This window comes from Varroa destructor, unplaced genomic scaffold (genome assembly GCF_002443255.2).
Source record: "Varroa destructor unplaced genomic scaffold, Vdes_3.0 BEIS01000005.1, whole genome shotgun sequence".
NCBI classification, from domain to species: Eukaryota; Metazoa; Arthropoda; class Arachnida; order Mesostigmata; family Varroidae; genus Varroa; species Varroa destructor.
In genome coordinates, this window is record NW_019211458.1 from 11,489,833 (window position 1) to 11,507,987 (window position 18,155).

Here is an 18,155-nt window from a genome sequence, read left to right on the forward strand (position 1 = left end):
ATCTCGTAAGCAGCTTTTTAGGTACGCAAAGTATTACAAAAACAACCTTTCGTTATCGTGTACAGTTATTTTTTGAGATTGGTCTATATTTTGTATATTATTTGGAAATAGGCGAGGGAATCTGAAATGTCCCCTTACTAGAACGAAGGAATGTTCCAAGTCTATCGAATTATGTGCCGTTCAAATATTCCCGCGCAAATTCGACTTGCTAGATACTTTGCGTAGATTCTTGTTTCAATCTTTTTTTTATGATAATATTAACTGTATTGAGTTTTCTACGGGAAATTTTTGACAAAAAACGGCCATAGCTAAATTATGATTTTCTTACATCAGAGCTGAGATGTGTCAAAGTAGATTAAATAAATTAAAGAAGTGTCATTTGAATTTTTAATAAACTCATATTATTTAGTTGCTACTGTAGCTAGAAAGAAAAACAGGTATTAGGACCTGTGCATCACGGGTCCGAGGTAATTCGCTCGGCGTTGCTTTTGTCTTTGGCGAAGCGGCTAAATGTCTATGTAAAAAGACTTTAGTATGTTAAGCTTCTCCCACACTTATTTATTAACAGATTCTTAAAAACATCTGTTGAATAGATATTCAGTAGCAACCAGGAAGTTTTCTTCTGTAGGTTCCAATTGTTTGTGGCGACTCGGAGTTGTAACAAATAGCCAAGTGGTTTCCAGTAATTCGGGACCTAGGGAAGAACGTCACAGAGTGACGTCACGCACGTCAATCTTTCTTAATGTTATGAAGAACGAAGCAGATAATTTTTGCTAGAGCAAAGTGTTCTTCTGTACCCATGAATACTAAGCGAGAACCGCCAAGATTCAAATTTCAAGAGCTGCTATGAAATTTTTTGACCATTGAATTAAGGGCTATATTATCTTAAAAGTAGAATCATCGAAATATGAGCAAATCTGTACTTCGGTAAGAGGCTTACAGTGGGTCTTTTTCGATGAATGTCTTATGTTTTCTTGAGTCTTCACGTTAATACCGCTGGACGCTTGTAGTGCTATGTGAAATGTGCTGAAAACTCAATTGTTTAGACATGGCGCAACAGGATCCATGGTTTAAATCTACCCTTACACATATTATACTAAGCTTGTTTTAACTAGACGCTACTTGTAGCTCTGGCAGCAATGAAAACTAAAACATAAATATCGGTAGACGGCCATGTTGATAAAGATGACGGTGCAAGAGAGAATCGGTAAATTAGTGGACGATAGAGCCACATCAAAGAGCTCAATGAAGTCAGCTTTTGATTATCATCAATAACTGTACAAAAACTAGACTAAATAGTACTGACAATTCCTTTGTTGGACAGGGCTTCGAAAATTATATGTGGCCAGTGTAAAGTGGAAGAAAATCACTCATTCGTTACCTGTCAACATCCCATCTGTAATAATAACGATAACTCTTTATCAAGCAGGAATACGAAAAACGATACAAACTGCTTGTAATAGAATATAATAGGATGTAATGGAAATAGGTATCTTACTTTCAGCGTATTTTTAAATATTGTTCGCTAAATGAGAAATATTATTTTTTCCGCGTTTGTAAAATAATCGTAAGGTGGTCATAGCTATCATATGCTCAAGCATATATGTTATACAGCAGCTAACCGATCGGCACGGAATACGTCGGCTCTGCATTGAAAACGTAAGGATCGATTGTCAGGCTTCATTAGTAGATCACCGCGTGAACAGAAACGACTGCATTTTAGAGAAGGTCTACTATTCCTGCGCCAACCTATTGCTGCGTAGGTCATACATTATAGATTCTGTCTAAATGATTTACGTTTTCCAGTGATATGTCAAAAAATGTTCACCCACTTTATGAGGTGCCTCGATATTCGGAAGTGTTGATCATTACTTCACAATTTTTTGAGCACCTGGATTTGTTTCCTTCCAGTAATAGATATTTCTTTACCTCACTGCCTCACACGTCTCACAATACGCGAACAGATTTTGGGAGTGTAGTCCAGGTTAACACCTTTATTTGAGCGTCATTATTTATATCTTTATTTGAGCGGACACATTACGCCAAAAACTCAAAAAGTCAGCCGATGTTTTTAAAACCCTGTTTACCACATTAATGCACATTTTCGTCGCTTAGTTCTTTTTCCCTATAGCGAGCCTGATCGACTTTCACGGCCTGCAATGACAGCGTATGTATGATTAGCCGTGCAACTATTAACACTTAAGCAAACTTCGCGTAAACTGTAACAAAACTGAGTGTTAGCGAGTTTTTTGACAGCCAAATATGAGTGCGCAAGTAGGGTCGCAGGTACGCCATCTTTTGCGGAAATAAAATAGCATCAATTTGTATTTCCATATTGGCTGTATCTTCTTGATTTAACATATTTGACAGAAGATATCATTGGCTGTTAAGGCTTCTAGTAAGCTGTTCTCTTCAGCGGACTTCCATAGATTGCCATTTCAAGGTACTGTGTACCAGAATGCGTTACTACATTATGTGTCTTACTTGACCTATATATATATATATATATATATAGGTAAAATTTCATCTTTATGTTTTCTCATCCATTCTATGTACCGATATGTTTCGGTTATTCAACTTGCTAGATGGAATATCATTACGGGGAGAATATACTGCGAGGCTAAGGCTAAGGCTAAGAATACAGCTTGTTTTTATCTTCAGTGTCTTAGGAGATTGTCACACTTAGTGTCGTATGTATATTTATATAAATAAACGCTTCAATATTTCTAAAGCAAGAGCCTCATTACGCGTGGTTAACCTCAGTCGGTAGAGACTCCAGCAAACAATACTAGGTACCGTGAAACTCTTCTCTTTAAAACCTCGGAATAATAATAATAATCTGTTAGTATACATTGCCTCAGTCAGGAAGGAACATTGCATGTCAGCTTGCTAATCTGTAAAAGAGACTAACTCGCCTTATCGAGTAGTTTATTTAACGTTCGGTAGCCTTTCTTTATTATTTAGGCAACATATGGATCCCTCAGCTAGTAGAGGAGGCACTCTTCTTGTGCCCCTCGTTTTTAATCGCGCATATTCCAAGCCGCGTTGTAAAACCGTTATAATCCGAGAAGTCAATGTCCGGGCAATAAAATTGATATAAACGAATTCACATTTAAAATCTATAAGAATTTTCCGGGCAGCTGAAGGAGGGAGCTGAGTGCTGACAAGAGAATCAATTTACTCCTTGAGAGTATTTTTTTAAATATATTTTTTATTTCTTTTTTTTTTTTTACAACTTATAGTATCCTCAATTGTTGATAGTTTGACAGCCTGGATCGGGTCATAGGTCGCGCTGATTATTTCAGTTGGCTTTCGCGTTTGTCGTAGAACATCTCCATCAGATCGCACCAAATCCTAGGCGTTAGCTAGCCAGGTTGAAGTTTAACTGAGATTCAAGGATCGCTTGTTGCGCTACCGATATTTGGAAACGGATTTGTCTTTTTTCCCGCTAATTTTCTATTCCTGAAGCTAATCTTGTACAAAAATTACGTCTTCCCAATCTGCAAACTATGATGCTCGCATGGTTAAGCAATTTCTTATGGTACTCTTGTCTCAGTTGAATGGCCTTAATGTATTTCCTAGAGGTAATTTTTATAGGCGATTCATATTACTGAGTACGGCTAGCTTCGATCTGTGCAGAATGCTTTTGAGATAAGTGAGCCAAATGTTTACACAGTACAGCCTTTAGTTCCTTGTCGTTCGCTCAATGTGGCCGCCTAGAGCGCTTATAGTTGAAATAACAATTTTTAGTTGTAAAGAAACCAATTTCGCTAAACGGGAGAAAATACTGCTGACCATCCTGCGATCACACAATCATCGTTGCCTCAGCGGTATATTGCCTAGTGGCAAATAAATAACCAAGCCAATGTCGGATAGAATGTTTTTCCACCGGACGATTTGGCCTCACACTTTACGGCCCCACACTCTGCGGTTGATCTAATAATTCCTTCGTTTTTAAGTAGTTTAAGGCCCTGTGGTTCTGGTAGACATGTGCTTTTCTTGCTTTTATTAGTACAGAGAAGTAAAACAGGGAAAAAGCGCATAAAATACAACGATGTGGCAACCTGACATGAGGTGAGCATCTCAACTACGTAACTATTTAATAATAAGAACGTAATAAGAACGATTTCCATACCGACCCGCAACAACAGTTTAAATTCAATTTTCTAATATGGAAGTGCTGAGAAGCTTGCATCCACTTTATTCCATCAAAAAAAAAGAAACAAGGAGATTACCTCAGTTAAGAGAAAGACGCAAGTAATAAGGAGGCGTTTCCAGTTAACAACACTTCCGTGTGTTCGTATTCCGGCGTTTGCATAGATGGGTCTTTCTGTGTCGGCAGGAGAAACAAATGGAAGTTGTATTAAGACGCTTCTATGCTTACGCTGTCTACCTAGGACTGGTAATGCCTGCTTCCAAGTTACTTACTAATGGAATACGAAAAAATCGAATACGAGATTTTTGTTTGAGTCACTTTTGCCCCAATGAACAAACCGGACACTGCGAAAGTCGAGGGCTTTAAGCACAGAAGTGATGCGCGCGATGATGAAAAACAGATCGATTTCCTCCTGATTAATGTTCTATTTCCTAAAAAATGCACATATATACAGAGAAAGTGTCAGAGTACACATCAACCAAAATCGACCTTTTCCATAGAACGAATAAATAATGCAGCTAACACTTTCTGTGTGTCCTAGGACCATTAGTAGGTCTAAGCTGCATTTTAGAGCGGACCTGGCAACTTTAAAAGTTTTTGCGGTAGTTTTGAGTGTATCACGGTGTTGGACATACAACTCGAAACATTCCCTTGGCAAAGATGTATTGAAATGGGCTCTTTTGCGCCGTAAGTAAGTTCTAGAGTATGTGCTAGCTTAGTTTTAGAATGCTCATGTTGCGAAATGCCTGGCTTCTCTCGCTAACAGCAAGAAGCGTATTGTATAGGGACCGTGGGATTTGCTATATAGTTTTCGAAATTACTCGCTCGGATTCTATCAACTGCCATGTTTTTGCCCGCTGGGCCAAATTGACTCCTCTTTTTAACCCTTACGTAATTCCCACCCCCCAAATAATCATTACATTTCGGCATTTTTCCGTTGTGTAGCCTTGACTGCCAGCCAACGTTCTCTACAACGTAGGCAAGCACGTATTAAATGGTTCGCAAGCTTCTTTGCATTGTGCAGGCGAATGATATGCTTTGGCACGTATTTAGCTCGGGCCTTTTGTGTAAGATGGCGTAGCTCCACCTTTTAAATACGTCTGGTGAAAATATCTATCTTCTATAGAATTTTTGCTTAGTTCTATTCACATTCTCGCTATTTCGGCTCACTCATTCAAGCATCGGGGATTTTATCTCAGTTATGTAACAGTCATTTGTTTGTGCTTTCGAAATCTGCCCGATAGGCATCAGACGTGACTGTCGAGGATCATCAATTCCCTGTTCCTTTCACGCTCGATTCCTCTATGAATTTGAATTGTAGTTGTTGTTCTTTACGCCAGCTTTGTTATTTATGTAGTTGTTTTTCTCTATTGCCGAGTCTCCTAAGTTTGGTCAGATCGTCTATGTCGGATGACAATCATAAAGCTAGACTGTACTTCGTGAGTAGTATCGAATAGTTGTGATAAACGAGCTGCTATCTACAGCCAGTTCCTCTACTCAATGTACAGTAGAGCGTACCGAACAATGTTTTTCCCTTATGATTCATACCATGGTTATCATATGAGTTCAATAGATGCTTATATTTGTAGCGTTGTAGATCGACATTGGCGGGTGTCACTCACTATACGCTGATATACGTCGATATGTTCAGGAGTAGGTTCTATCTTAGCTGCTATATATTTGCGTTTCATTGTCAAGCCTATAATCATGAAGCGAACGACCGCTATACTTGTCAACTGCGGGTATATTTTCCGCGCCCGCAGCATGTGGAAGGCCCGAGCTCATCCTGTCATTACCAATAAGTCAAACTGACTTAATGCGTCGTCGCACCCTTTCAGAAAAGACTGAACAAAATTGACAGTAAGCAGTGCAAAGCTTCTGTCATACCGTGGTATTTACACATAACAAAGCTCTCAACTCAGTTTCTGTTGTGTGTCGAGAGCAGATGTTTGTTGCAGCAGTGGAAAAATAAATAGAAGAAGAATGACAACTTCGTAGTTGGAATGGGCTTTGCATAATCAGAGCGCTCTGTTCACCAGGGTTTATACGCGTTCTGTCGCTTCAACGGCCGCAAAGAACCAAGGCCCGAATGTTGTTATACACAACCGTGCAGAACCAGCACGTTCATGGTCCTTGTAGCTCGTTAAAGATAACAGATGAAGTTAATTTAAATGCTACTGTATAAAAATATAGAGTTGCTTCTTTTTTTTAAACTCCCAGAAAGTTTATCTTGGTCAGATAAGATCGCGTCTTTATAATGCGATGAAATACTTTCAGCAACGGCAATGTTGCGATTTGGGGTTGCATGTATATATAATTATGTTTAAGTGCAGGGGTAATTATTCATAAAAGTAACTTACATTGTTAAAACACATCTAAGTCGTGCATAGTACACTGACCCAGCGAATGCCAGTTGCAGGCCTCACGACTATAAAGCTCATGTCGGTCGTAATCAGATTAACTTAACTTAAGAATAGATTAACCTAACGTAAGAACAAGAGGGCAAAAAAATTTGTCACGTATTAGAGACAACTATATAAAAACAACCGTGGTATTGCTGCTCGCCTACAGAATTCTTCTTATCATTCCAGTAACTTTCACAGACTGTTGTTATTTCCGTTTATTACATGTTATTTCACGAGACTGTGTAAATAATTTCTCGGTTCGCATGAATTTCAACGGGTGAATGACGCGGGGTCGCGAGTACAGGGAATTTCTTAGAACTGGATTTTATTTTCTAGTGGCCTTCCTGCGGCGTACACGTTAGCCGATTATGGGGAGCAAAAAGAATTGGCCAATTGATTGAGCCATCAACTTGATTTTATAATTAGCAAAACTCAACAAACGAGAAAAACATGGAACAATGTCGTAGATTGTGAGCTGTCAAGCTATAGTCGCTATTACTCTCTATTATTAGGAAATTTCATTATTCGAGCGGCGTTCTTAAATATATGGTTCGCCTGGCTTCTTTTAGATCGCTGGTGCATTCGTGAAGACGCGGAACAAGGCCGAATAAAGAGAAATCGAAAGAAAGCGCTACCTGTCCAGGTAAAATATATTTTCCATTAGAAGAACTCGCATCCCTGTTTGTCAATGCGTAACCGTTAATCAGTCATTATCGTGCTGTCACTGAACGATCTGCAGTCTTTCAAGAATGCAACACATTATAGAGATTCGTATCATAATGAGCAGATTTAAGACAAAATCCATTGTTTAGGAGTACCATACGCAATATTACGCAGGTTGTATTGCTTCTTAAAATCCTTGAAAGTTAAATACTTGAGACTTCGGACCCTTATTTTTGAAGAATAACCTCAGTGTGCGTTGACTCCTTATGTTAGTCAACGTCGTGTGGAATAACGATGAGAATCTTGTAGAGGTTTCTATCGTGTAAGTTGATAAGTTGGGTTTCCAGTTGACTAGCGTTAAGGCTCAAAGATAACTGAGAAGAAACGATACGGGATTCGCTATCGACAAAACATCATTTCTCGCTGCTATTTACGCCAAATCCAGGAACGCAATGGACAAAGCACATAGGTCTAGACAAACAACTGCCTGAGCTACGTGAAGTATCCTAATGTTGCATGAAGTTGAATATTATGCCACGCTAGAATAAATTTTATGTCTGCTAGATCACAGACCTAAGAAGCGTAGATGATATTTACTCTCATTACAAGCTAGACCATGGGAACTCATAGATACCTTAGTATCAGCTGTGCCTATTCAGAAAGTAAATTGTCCTTTAGCAAAGCAGTTCCTGAGAAGCCATCGTTTCCACCAAGCATAATCGTGTCTCTCAAAAAAGGGACACTTCTAGGTCGATGTTTTCTTGTTTTAAGTTTGTCAATGAAATTAACATTGAATTCGGCTTTATTACTGTGATAAGAGTTTAAGTAATGTCAGAAGACCGCAGGTTAGAGATCAACGCTTTTTTCTAATAAGCTTACTTCGATTAAGGATTTAACTTGGTCAATCTAATAGTTTTGGGCCATGTGTCAATCATTATATGTTAATAACAGGTTTCAGTTGAGAGAATCCAGAGATTTCTATCGCAGTCCGCTTTAGCTTCGGTCCACCGAGAGCTCCTGCATCAGACATATATGCAGAACTTCTTACGCCGAAGACATAAATGTATGCACATAAAATGTACATATATTCGTTGAATATTTGACCGTCACTTTCAAAAACACTGGGACAGCCATTAAAATATTCAATATGGACGTCACAAAACGTGCGACGAGTAGCGGAAAGGCCGACTCGATTGATTGTCTGTTCATGTCAATTCCAAACCTTTCTATGTTTATGGCGTTAATTCTACGACGGTCGATAACGAAGCTGCACACGTAAGAAAGGGCCAGAGTATATGGCCTCGCCGCTAACTTTATGACGTCCTTTCCCCTATAAAAACCTATCTCTGGTCTACTGCTTAGCGACATCAGATATTACACTATTTCATTTAATTTGTGACGACACTCTCAAAACAGCTGAATTGCATCGATCGTTTCACAAAGTTAGATTAGAGTGTAGGGCAGAACAACTGGGTTTGCAATCTCTTCGTTCAAACCCACCCTCGATACGCCGACTTTTCCTCAGTCAGTGATTAGCCGAGCAGAGAAAAGCGGAACGGTCCTGCAGAACACTATCTTTCAAATTAGCACGTTAGAGTTGGCGTTTGTCTGGTCCTGCAAAGCAGTAAGTTCGTTTCACCATGGACATTGCAGCACACGCGCAAAATTCAGTTTTCTTTATTTAGAAATTAACGAATACCCCTCACGCGTTGGGCTAAGGTGTTGACTATCTCTGACTTTGGAGATTGATTCATGAATGTAGTCGACAGACTTATCTGTTCGTCAAGTAACCTGAACAGCAAGAGATAATAAGACTACATACACCACGTTCACTCTCTGCGCAATGCATAAGCACGTCTAGTAAATATATACTGCTAGCACCATCTAGATAGGCAGGCAGGCAGGCGTAAGTATGTGTATGTACGCCCTTCGACTGTTAAAAGTTCTCCTAAATTAAAATAAATTTTTGCTCGATTTATCGGGCTATTGCTAGCTTTTTTTAACTGGTGACAGGAGCTGAGGAATAAGAACAATTTTTCAGTTACTAAAATATGTAATCTTTAAAAAACAATTATCATACGTTCGATTCACGTCTCATATCGACCAAACCAGTGCGAGTATAGGATCCACAATGCTAATGTTGTGTCATTCCTTATTATTTCCCACATCAGATGTACAGGGAATGGGGTACTTACTCTACAAAATTTAACTAGACAAGAATTCGAAGCAAATTGTATTTTATCCTCCGAGTAGTACTTAAATAACAAGAAACTTCACTACGGGACAGCAAACGCAAAATGTTGTAAATGTTTGCTCGTATAAAACGATCTTGCAAGTGAATTTATGGTACAGATCATTGCCCCCTGGCAACTACCTGTCTTTCTGTGTATATTGGAGTTCTTCACAGACGATCAACTATAGGCGCGCGCAGACTGTGAACAACCGGGGTAGAAGAGGGGTCCCTGCAGGGTCACCTCGTCAGCAAAGGACGCCACGCGGCCGCCACTGCTTAGTAGTCTAACACAATCGGTTGTGACCATGTACATTGCGCAGTTCAATGTCTAGTTAAGGTCTAGCTCTAGGGAAAGTAGGTTCAGTTATCGTCACTAGTTTTATATAAGGGCCATGCAGTTCAGGGGTGTTAGAAGCGCGTTGTTGCAAAAAAATTCTCATTGCGTGTAAGTGGTATTATGGAAGTACATACATCGGTTGACAGGACTGACTGGACTCAATCAAAAGTATATAAAGCCTAATCACGTTGACCAACTAACAAAAAGCGATAGCCGCAGACCGTGATAAAAATACGCGCATGCTTTATGTACGAAAAGGAGCACACTCGGATAAACAAAGACGTCTGCGTAGACCTTAGGACCTTAGCGTAGCTGAATAAGACACCGACCCTCATAAGCCTGCACGTTGTCACGATATAGACCCTGTAAGTGGGTACTGGATAACATAATCAGGGATGTCTGAGACATTTCGTTAGCTTAAGTATACATTTGTCACTCTTGATGTCCGGATTTGAAATCTGTTTCTTCTAGACAAGGGATATCTCTCATCGGTTGAGTCCCGCCCAAAATTAGAATGTCGAGTTCTTGTTTTTTGTCATCATTAAAACTATCTGGCTGTTCACTAGAAAACCCAGGATAATGATGTTTAAATGAGGTGGTTAGTCGGCTGCACGAAGCAGGAGCACACGACGAAGACCAGCTCGCCAATGTTTTTGTTAGGCACATATACTGCCATCAGGGGTACCCCACAATGATATGTATGTATTTATTATGCATATTCTCATCCTCGCCTGATGTCGCATGCAGCCTTTTGCTATTGTACAGACTTGCCCCTGGCTAGCCGTGCTGAATATACATTCTCGTGCACATACATGCAGAATATGCGAAACAAAGCGGAATATCTTGAATCTAGTCACCTCGTTTGTAGCTAACGAATTTGCCCTCGGCTTTAGCTCCATAGCAAGGAACACCGTGCTGTTAATAGTAATCATTACACGTAAAAGTACAATAATTATTCCATATTTCTACAGAATTCGTATAGCAGGTCTGCTTAGGGCTTTTGCATTGCAGTTGAATTACGTGAGACCGTAATGCATGAACTCGTATTGTAGGTTCACGCTAAACCTAAACGGTATATTTCGAATGATTCCTTATAAGTGGTCAACACCGAATTGCAGAACATAAATCGTTTGTGATCACTCTCGAGACGGAGCGGTGACAACTTCATCCCGAGATGCTGTGTTTAAAACTGAGCCAAGCGACTATAGAGAAAGATAGTAGGAACAATTTAACAGTGACACAAGAGTAAGCATGTTATATGTCTGTGCGACTGGTTATCAGTGGAGGTTATAGAGATTAATGCAAAAAATAGCATGGCCTCATCTTATTCGAGACGGGCGAAGCTGGCATTGTATCTGGAACAAATAGTTACTAACTTAATTTATGTTAGTATGAACTCGTGTAACAATTCGAAAGCGAAATAAATTAATTTAAGGCTGAAATTAGTTTTGCAGAAAGATTACTTAAGAACGAATTGGGCCTTCATTCGGAATATGAGAGCAAGGTTATGCGATAATGCCAACATACATGTAAACATATGCAAGATATGTACTGCCGGTCTAGAACGATTCTCTATTAATACAAAAAATTCTAGTCATAGCAAAATCTATCCTGTTGTTCAATGAAAAAAAGGCGTACCTGTTACCGCCGCAGGTATTCTGAGATAACGGGAAAATAGACATTCAGATCAAATGCATCAGTGATGATCCGAGTAAAGCACGAGAACATTCAGTTTCACCTAAGCCGACTATAATAGTTCCAGCAAATATACTAGACAGAACACAGCGAGTATCGCGTCAATTGCGCGCATATGTTAGCACAGATATTGATAGCACTTACCGAATTCTATCGATGTTATCGGGCAAAGTTACGGCTAGCTCGTGTAATGATAACTTCGTTCAAACATTTCTCGCTTGCGATAAGCTGTTATCTTCCGTATCGGTATATGTGGGTCGAGCATATACACACGAATAGCGCCCTTTGTGTGTAGTTATGTTCAAAATTTCGATGTTCTTCTGTTTAGCTTACGATTGTGGCATAGTAGGTTCGTATTATGAACGCTGACCACAGCCGAAGCGAATTATAATATTATTTATTTAGAAATATCTAATGCCTCAAAAGATCGCTTGATTTGCCATGGGTCCATGTAGCCGTCAAGCGTCCATCGCTGCGTTACCGTAACTGTGCGCCTGCAGTGTCTAACCCCCGACTCGGCCATAAGTTTATCTCGTCCATCTATACGTTTGGATATAACATGGATGAACAAATTTGCTAGAATAAGGTCGTAATGTTCGCTGATTCGGGCTGTCGATGAAAAGTATCTAGATTTGTGTCGAAGTGACTGCTAGATTTACTAGCGAATCATCACCAAAATGTAGATTCAATGAACGATTCATTCATTCATCTCTCACCTTCGTGAGCTAAGGTACAATTGACGCCGCGACACGGTCCTTGTCCTTACGAAACCCTCCTAATATATGACGTCATACATACGCCACAGAATTCAATGAAAGGTAGTTAAATAGCTAACATCAGCTTCTTCAACGAAATAATATATATTGTTGCTAATTTTTAAAAAAAGATTCGCTAATCTTGTTGATATTTGAGCAGGAGCCCACTTTTTTATTGGTCTAAAAAGGGACTGTTTGAGATTATCAGGACAATGCGACTAATAAGGGCAATCCGGAAGGCTAAAGGCACGAGAAGGTTTGATTCGAAGATTTTCATTGGGATTTTTCCTAAGCTCGCCGCGCTGATTTAGAAAAGCAGAGTCTGTCGTGTATGCGCAAGCCTTGAAAAATTTCGTCAGAATGCGGAGAAAAATTTTAATCGAAGTTCCACAATTTTTTGCTTGATCTGATTAGGCTAAAGCCAGATTGCTTCAGGATTTAGAAAACTGTCTGTTGTTGAGGTGAACTACTTCACTGTTAGGGATTTCCAAGCTCTGTTGAGCTTGACCGTTTTCAGGTATGGCCTCTAACGGTTCCAGTGGCCTTCCGCTTCTTAGTGCGTAGTTTGTATCAATTTGAGCGTTTTGTAGCGTTTGAGTATGCTTTTCTAATGGATTGACGTACACGTCCCGAGGCATGTTATTACTGGCTTTATCCGAATTTGCTACAGTCTTAAACAACAACAAATCTTTAACCTAACCATTACCAAGTAGTAATCACATGATCGTATTGATTTTTTACGTATGAAAAAAAAATTTGAACTTTTTAATTTAATGACTGTTTAAATCAAAAAGGTGTGTAAAGCCGGTACGTTGTCGAAATAATAATATTCAGCATACATATAGTTTTTTTTTTCATGCAGAAACAGTCACGATCGTTAATATTCCCTCTGACCATTCTATAAAAAATGACGTCATTTTATATGGATATTCTAGCAGTAGTCGCTCTACAAGCTCTAAATCTTATTCTAGTATATAATATAATTTTTCATAATTGCAGATATACAGCACCACCACATACGCTGATTCATCCGTTAACGGTAAAAGAATCTTCACTTATATATATATATATATATAAAATCCACGTTCACCTGTTTATAGAATTTCAACTGAGCGAAATTTTATGCCTATTGATATGTGTGTATATGCGAAATACTGGTACATATACTACCTTAAATACCTATAGTCCGACCCAATACATTTCTGATAGTACTGAACGCAACTTTCATACATAGCGATCGGAACTTTGGATCGCACGATTATATTCCATTTAGATAGGTATGTATAGGTTCACGTGATATTTGCCTAAACATTGCCTAAAACCTTTATCTGGACAGCTCAAGATTATATAACCATGCCGAAGTTCAGCCAAAATGCCTGGCATGAAGATCCCATCCACTATTTGTTTTGTTGTGGTTGTAGTGCAGTCAGTCCGTTAATAACCCGCTTGTTTGGATTGAATGTAGTGGATAACATAATATTTGTAGCTGAGAGCTTAGTTTGGAGAGGAAATGATGGCCTTAAGACCTTTTTCATCCTTGCGTGACCGCCGAGTTGTTCAGTCACGCTGTTAACAAGCGAATTGTTGAAAAGCGATACTGAATTCTAGAACCGAGATAAAGGAACAAGACCGTTTACTCGATTAACGTGTATGTATATATATATATATATATATATATATATATATATAACATTAGCCCAAATAAGTTTCCAAATTGTGCCTTTTTTCAACATAAAGGCAACTGTATGGCGAACAGGACAACTTAACTAAATGTAATTTATGTAAGATCAATTTAATACGCAAAGAAGCATTATTCTAGTTTCGCTTCGATATCTCCGGTGTAGATGGAGCTGTTTCCACAATTATTCACCATTCTTAAACCCAGTTTACGACGGAACAATTTCATAGGTCGTCAGCTACTCAGAGGAAATTGTTGCCCCAAGCTAACGTTGCATTTGTGCTGCATAAATTAATAACAAGTACCCCAAATAATTAATGGAACCATTTAAGGGTTTCAACTATATGTACTTTGAATCCCCTAACTAATGGGATATAAAAAAGCATGCATTTGCAATATAAGATTATTCGTTAAACGTCCGACGTTCAAGCAACCGTGTTGCATTTTTGCTTAGAAAGCAGACGTACGAAGACCTTTTTCAGTTATTTATGATCTATCCCGTTTTTAGTGCGAAACATAACTGTAGTATATGCGTAATGATAAATGTCTTTATTCTTCTTGGCTCATACTATTTATTAGCATACAATTGCATTTTCGAGAGGAAATCTGCATTAGCTGCCATTTGTCTTGATTGAAGGTAGTCGATCCAACCTAGAAATCAAGATCAGCGTACAGTCCCAAATGCTTAATAAGTATCATAATAATGGGGAATAACTGTAGACCTCTGAAGCATCTGTCGATCACCAAGGCTGATGTAGCTTCATTGCTTCAAATGAAGTGCACTTCAGCAGGCCAATTACGATAAGTAATCGATGCAAGTGGCTGCAGAGTAATCCCAATAAGAGCAATGTGGAAGTGCTTATTATCATATGATCCAATCCCCGTCCCCGTACCTGTGCACAATGGCGATAGATACGGTTAGCCTGTGACGACGGCGAAGCCCTCTCTCTTCTTCTCACACCGTAATATCATCTATATACAAATATTCACGCCTACACTACTTTCGCATTCAAGTTCAATGGCTGATGCCATCTGGTCGTTTCTCTTCTGATAGCATTACATATATATGGGCGTGTGTGTGTGTGTGTGTGTGTGTGTGCTTGTGTCGGCCGTAAGATAGCCTGGCATTGAGCCGTACGAAGGACAAGGGGAAGATTATCAAGTGGCGACCCTACCACAAAGGCGAGAAACAGCTTTGTCTATCTGCGCGCTTATATTCAAAGATGGACGTAAGTAACGGCGGTCCGCTATGACGGCGAGCCTATTGGCTAATGGAGTCTCTCTAGTTTGCCTATTGTTTTTACCTTCTAATTAGATGTAACAGGTAGCTAAAACAGTCGTTTAATGTGTCGGATTGCTGGCGGAAATGTAGCAACGTGTTCGATTGATCTATGCCATTGATTTTATGAGCATAACGAAAAATTGACTTTAGGAGAGCTCCATTGTTTTGAAAACAATTTATTAGCAGTTCTGGGATTTCGATCTTTGGTAAAAGCGTCAGGCATTTTATACGCCGTTAGAAGCTAAACGATTTGTCGGGTGAAGAAACTGCGCTGAAGGGGCATAAGAGTCGGAGAGGTTCGTTATTTGAATTTTGCGCAATCAGCTTCACGGGAGGACATTAGACAAGGCACATTAAAAATGGACTGATGTCTGCAATCGTGATTGAATTCAACATTCTAGGGAAGCATTATGCCAGCCCATTTATACTCTTCCCAGAATCCTGCCTTGCTGATAGACAAAAATGACAGGCAGTGAAGTGTTGCGTCGGCCGTGTAATAGTCACGACGAGTAACAGAAAAGGCCATTGTCAATGTTAGTTAGGAGAAGGGAACTATCCAGATGCATGCTGGCAAACATACAGCGGTTGGAAAATAGATTCAATACAGATAATGATCGCGTCTCGCAAATCGTTCGCAAAAAGTAACGGTATGGCCCTCTGCAACGTATTAATTCAATAAATCAAATAGTTCTTACTACCGAATAATAGGCGTTGCATAAGCTTATATCTATTATAATCTGTGCGAACAAAGGAAGTCATTCAAGTTCAGATAACACGGCATATCTGTTCACTTTTAGCAGCGGTAAAAACGGGTGTTAAGGCACCTTTTCCCTTTACATATCCAGGGATATCTGAAGTAAAGGTGAGATTGATGCGTACCTCTATGCACAACATATAAGCAGGAAAGTGGACTAAAACTATATCGGCGACTGCAACTACCATCTTTACCGTCGCCACCCAGCCACCAAACTCTGTTAAACAAATAATCCTACTCGGCTGCCTCTTGTAAGCCGTGCATAAAGTTTCTATTCAAAACATCTACTCAGCCTTTATACATATTCCCCTGTGTGTATAAGTGTGTATTTATCTGTATGGGCCCGAAAATGCCCCGACATCTGTAAGCATATGTGCGCAAGCTGGCGACGGCACGCATGCCCATGTCGGTCAAACCGGGCAGGTAGATGAACAAGCAAACTAATCGAATCGTGCATAAACCGTGGCCCGGAATGTGATAGAACCACCTGTCATGGACTTTTCCACGGACGCCGCTGCGTGATTGCGCTATTAGGAAACCGAGTCGGGAAAAAGTTCTTTCGAAGCGACCTTAGACAGTAGGTCACTTAACTTAAAGGATGAAAGCTTTGAGACCCAAAGCCATCCCACCATGCTTTTGTGGTCCCATTTTTGCAAAAATGTGGTTTACCTAGCCGACTTACTTTCTTATAGTGATCTGCTATACGCCTTTTACAGAGGCAGGCGAACCAAACAGCCAATAGAAAAGCACTCTGTCCTATTCATTTAATGCGGGCATCTGCTTACAAAGAAATTATTGAAAGGAAATTATGACGGAGCTCGTCTTTCTTCCGACCAACAAAGGCCAAAATAGCCTCTGTTTTTTATTTCACTGTAATATACAGAGGGAGTTGCCTAATCAACTAGTTAAACCTTGCGGCAATTTCTCCTATTTATTACCGCTGGATATTCTTATTGATCATGAAAACACACCACTGGTAGAGCTGCCGCCTCAGCCCTATGTGTTCTCATAGATATACGTCTATGCGTATGTTTGCTTACTTGCAGAAGTCGATGACGCCTATTGTACACATATTTTCCCGATTGAGTGGACTTGAATAAAAATTGAATAAAAACAACGCTGGTACTTCAGTTATTCATATCTAGTTCAAGTTTGCTCATTTCGTTCAAGTCTTCGATATACGACTTTATGACCGGTGCATCCAGCCCTACTAATATATTAAGTTGCTCCACTTTCGTGATCCGCCACCACCTTTGCACGTCATTTTTTATGGCAGTAACTTTCGCTGGCAACCGCAATTTCCACACGCGCAACACATTCAACTTACATATAGCGCTGTCATGTTACTCCTATAACTACTATATTTGGAGATGGTGCGTCAGTATGACGCGTACAGATCTATCACCAGCAGCCTGTAGGAAAATTTACGGTACATGAGAGTACCGAAGAGACGATGGTTCGGAGAAGTTAAAGATTGTGCGTTCTCGACATACACACAGACACATAAATGAATGTCTTATCTACTTCGAAATGAGGTTTTAGGCATTATTCGTATGGCATATTTTAGCCATGGTTCAATTTTATCTAGTTCAGTTAGGTTAAACCTAGGTTTGGAGATAGACCTCCTTTTCTTGTGCAAGTGAAAACCAATAGGGGTAACATGGCTACTTGAGAAGCAGTAACCCCTCAAATGACCTCACAACTAACGTAATGTTTCCTAGGCCAAAAGGTATAGAGGGGCACAGAATAAATGAAGAAGGCGCTAACACTTAACTGTTCACCATGTGATTTTATGAAGACCTGTGTAAACAAATGAGGTTAACTAGCACAGAGGCTATTGTCACTTAACAATAGGGCGGGTGTGGTTTTTGTTATTGTTGCTGCTATATGACCTGTAGTGGAGATACTGGGCTAACGGTACAGATAGCAAATGTAAGGGCTTTGCCTCGAGTTTAAGAGGATGGCTGGCGTAGGTGGTGATACCCATTGCAGTGCGATATTGCTTCCATAACATGTAATGCTTGAGGTCTAAAATTATCTCTACCGTAGCTAAGAAAAGCGTGGCCGACGTTTGCCAGGCTAGCTTGGATAGCTGCCTAAAATGGTAAGGTGCGCTATATTAATGTTAGATCCCCTGGCGTTAATGGTATGTGCAGATGTGCAGGCTATAGTACGTCATAATTTGATGAAAAGTTTC

General features: G+C 39.7%; 1 protein-coding gene across 2 annotated transcripts in view; it reads left to right on the forward strand.

The window, feature by feature from the left end:
• Epac (Exchange protein directly activated by cAMP) overlaps positions 1-18,155 on the forward strand; it is a 207,958-nt gene that overhangs the window by 15,966 nt on the left and 173,837 nt on the right. Inside the window, exons 2-3 of one of the 2 annotated variants that reach the window (XM_086991409.1) lie at positions 7,131-7,204; positions 13,244-13,283. The exons of the other annotated variant lie outside the window; for it this stretch is intronic. Coding sequence (XP_086847535.1) covers positions 7,131-7,204; positions 13,244-13,283 — 114 coding nt within the window. The remainder of the gene's footprint in view (positions 1-7,130; positions 7,205-13,243; positions 13,284-18,155) is intronic. 2 annotated transcript variants of the gene reach the window in all.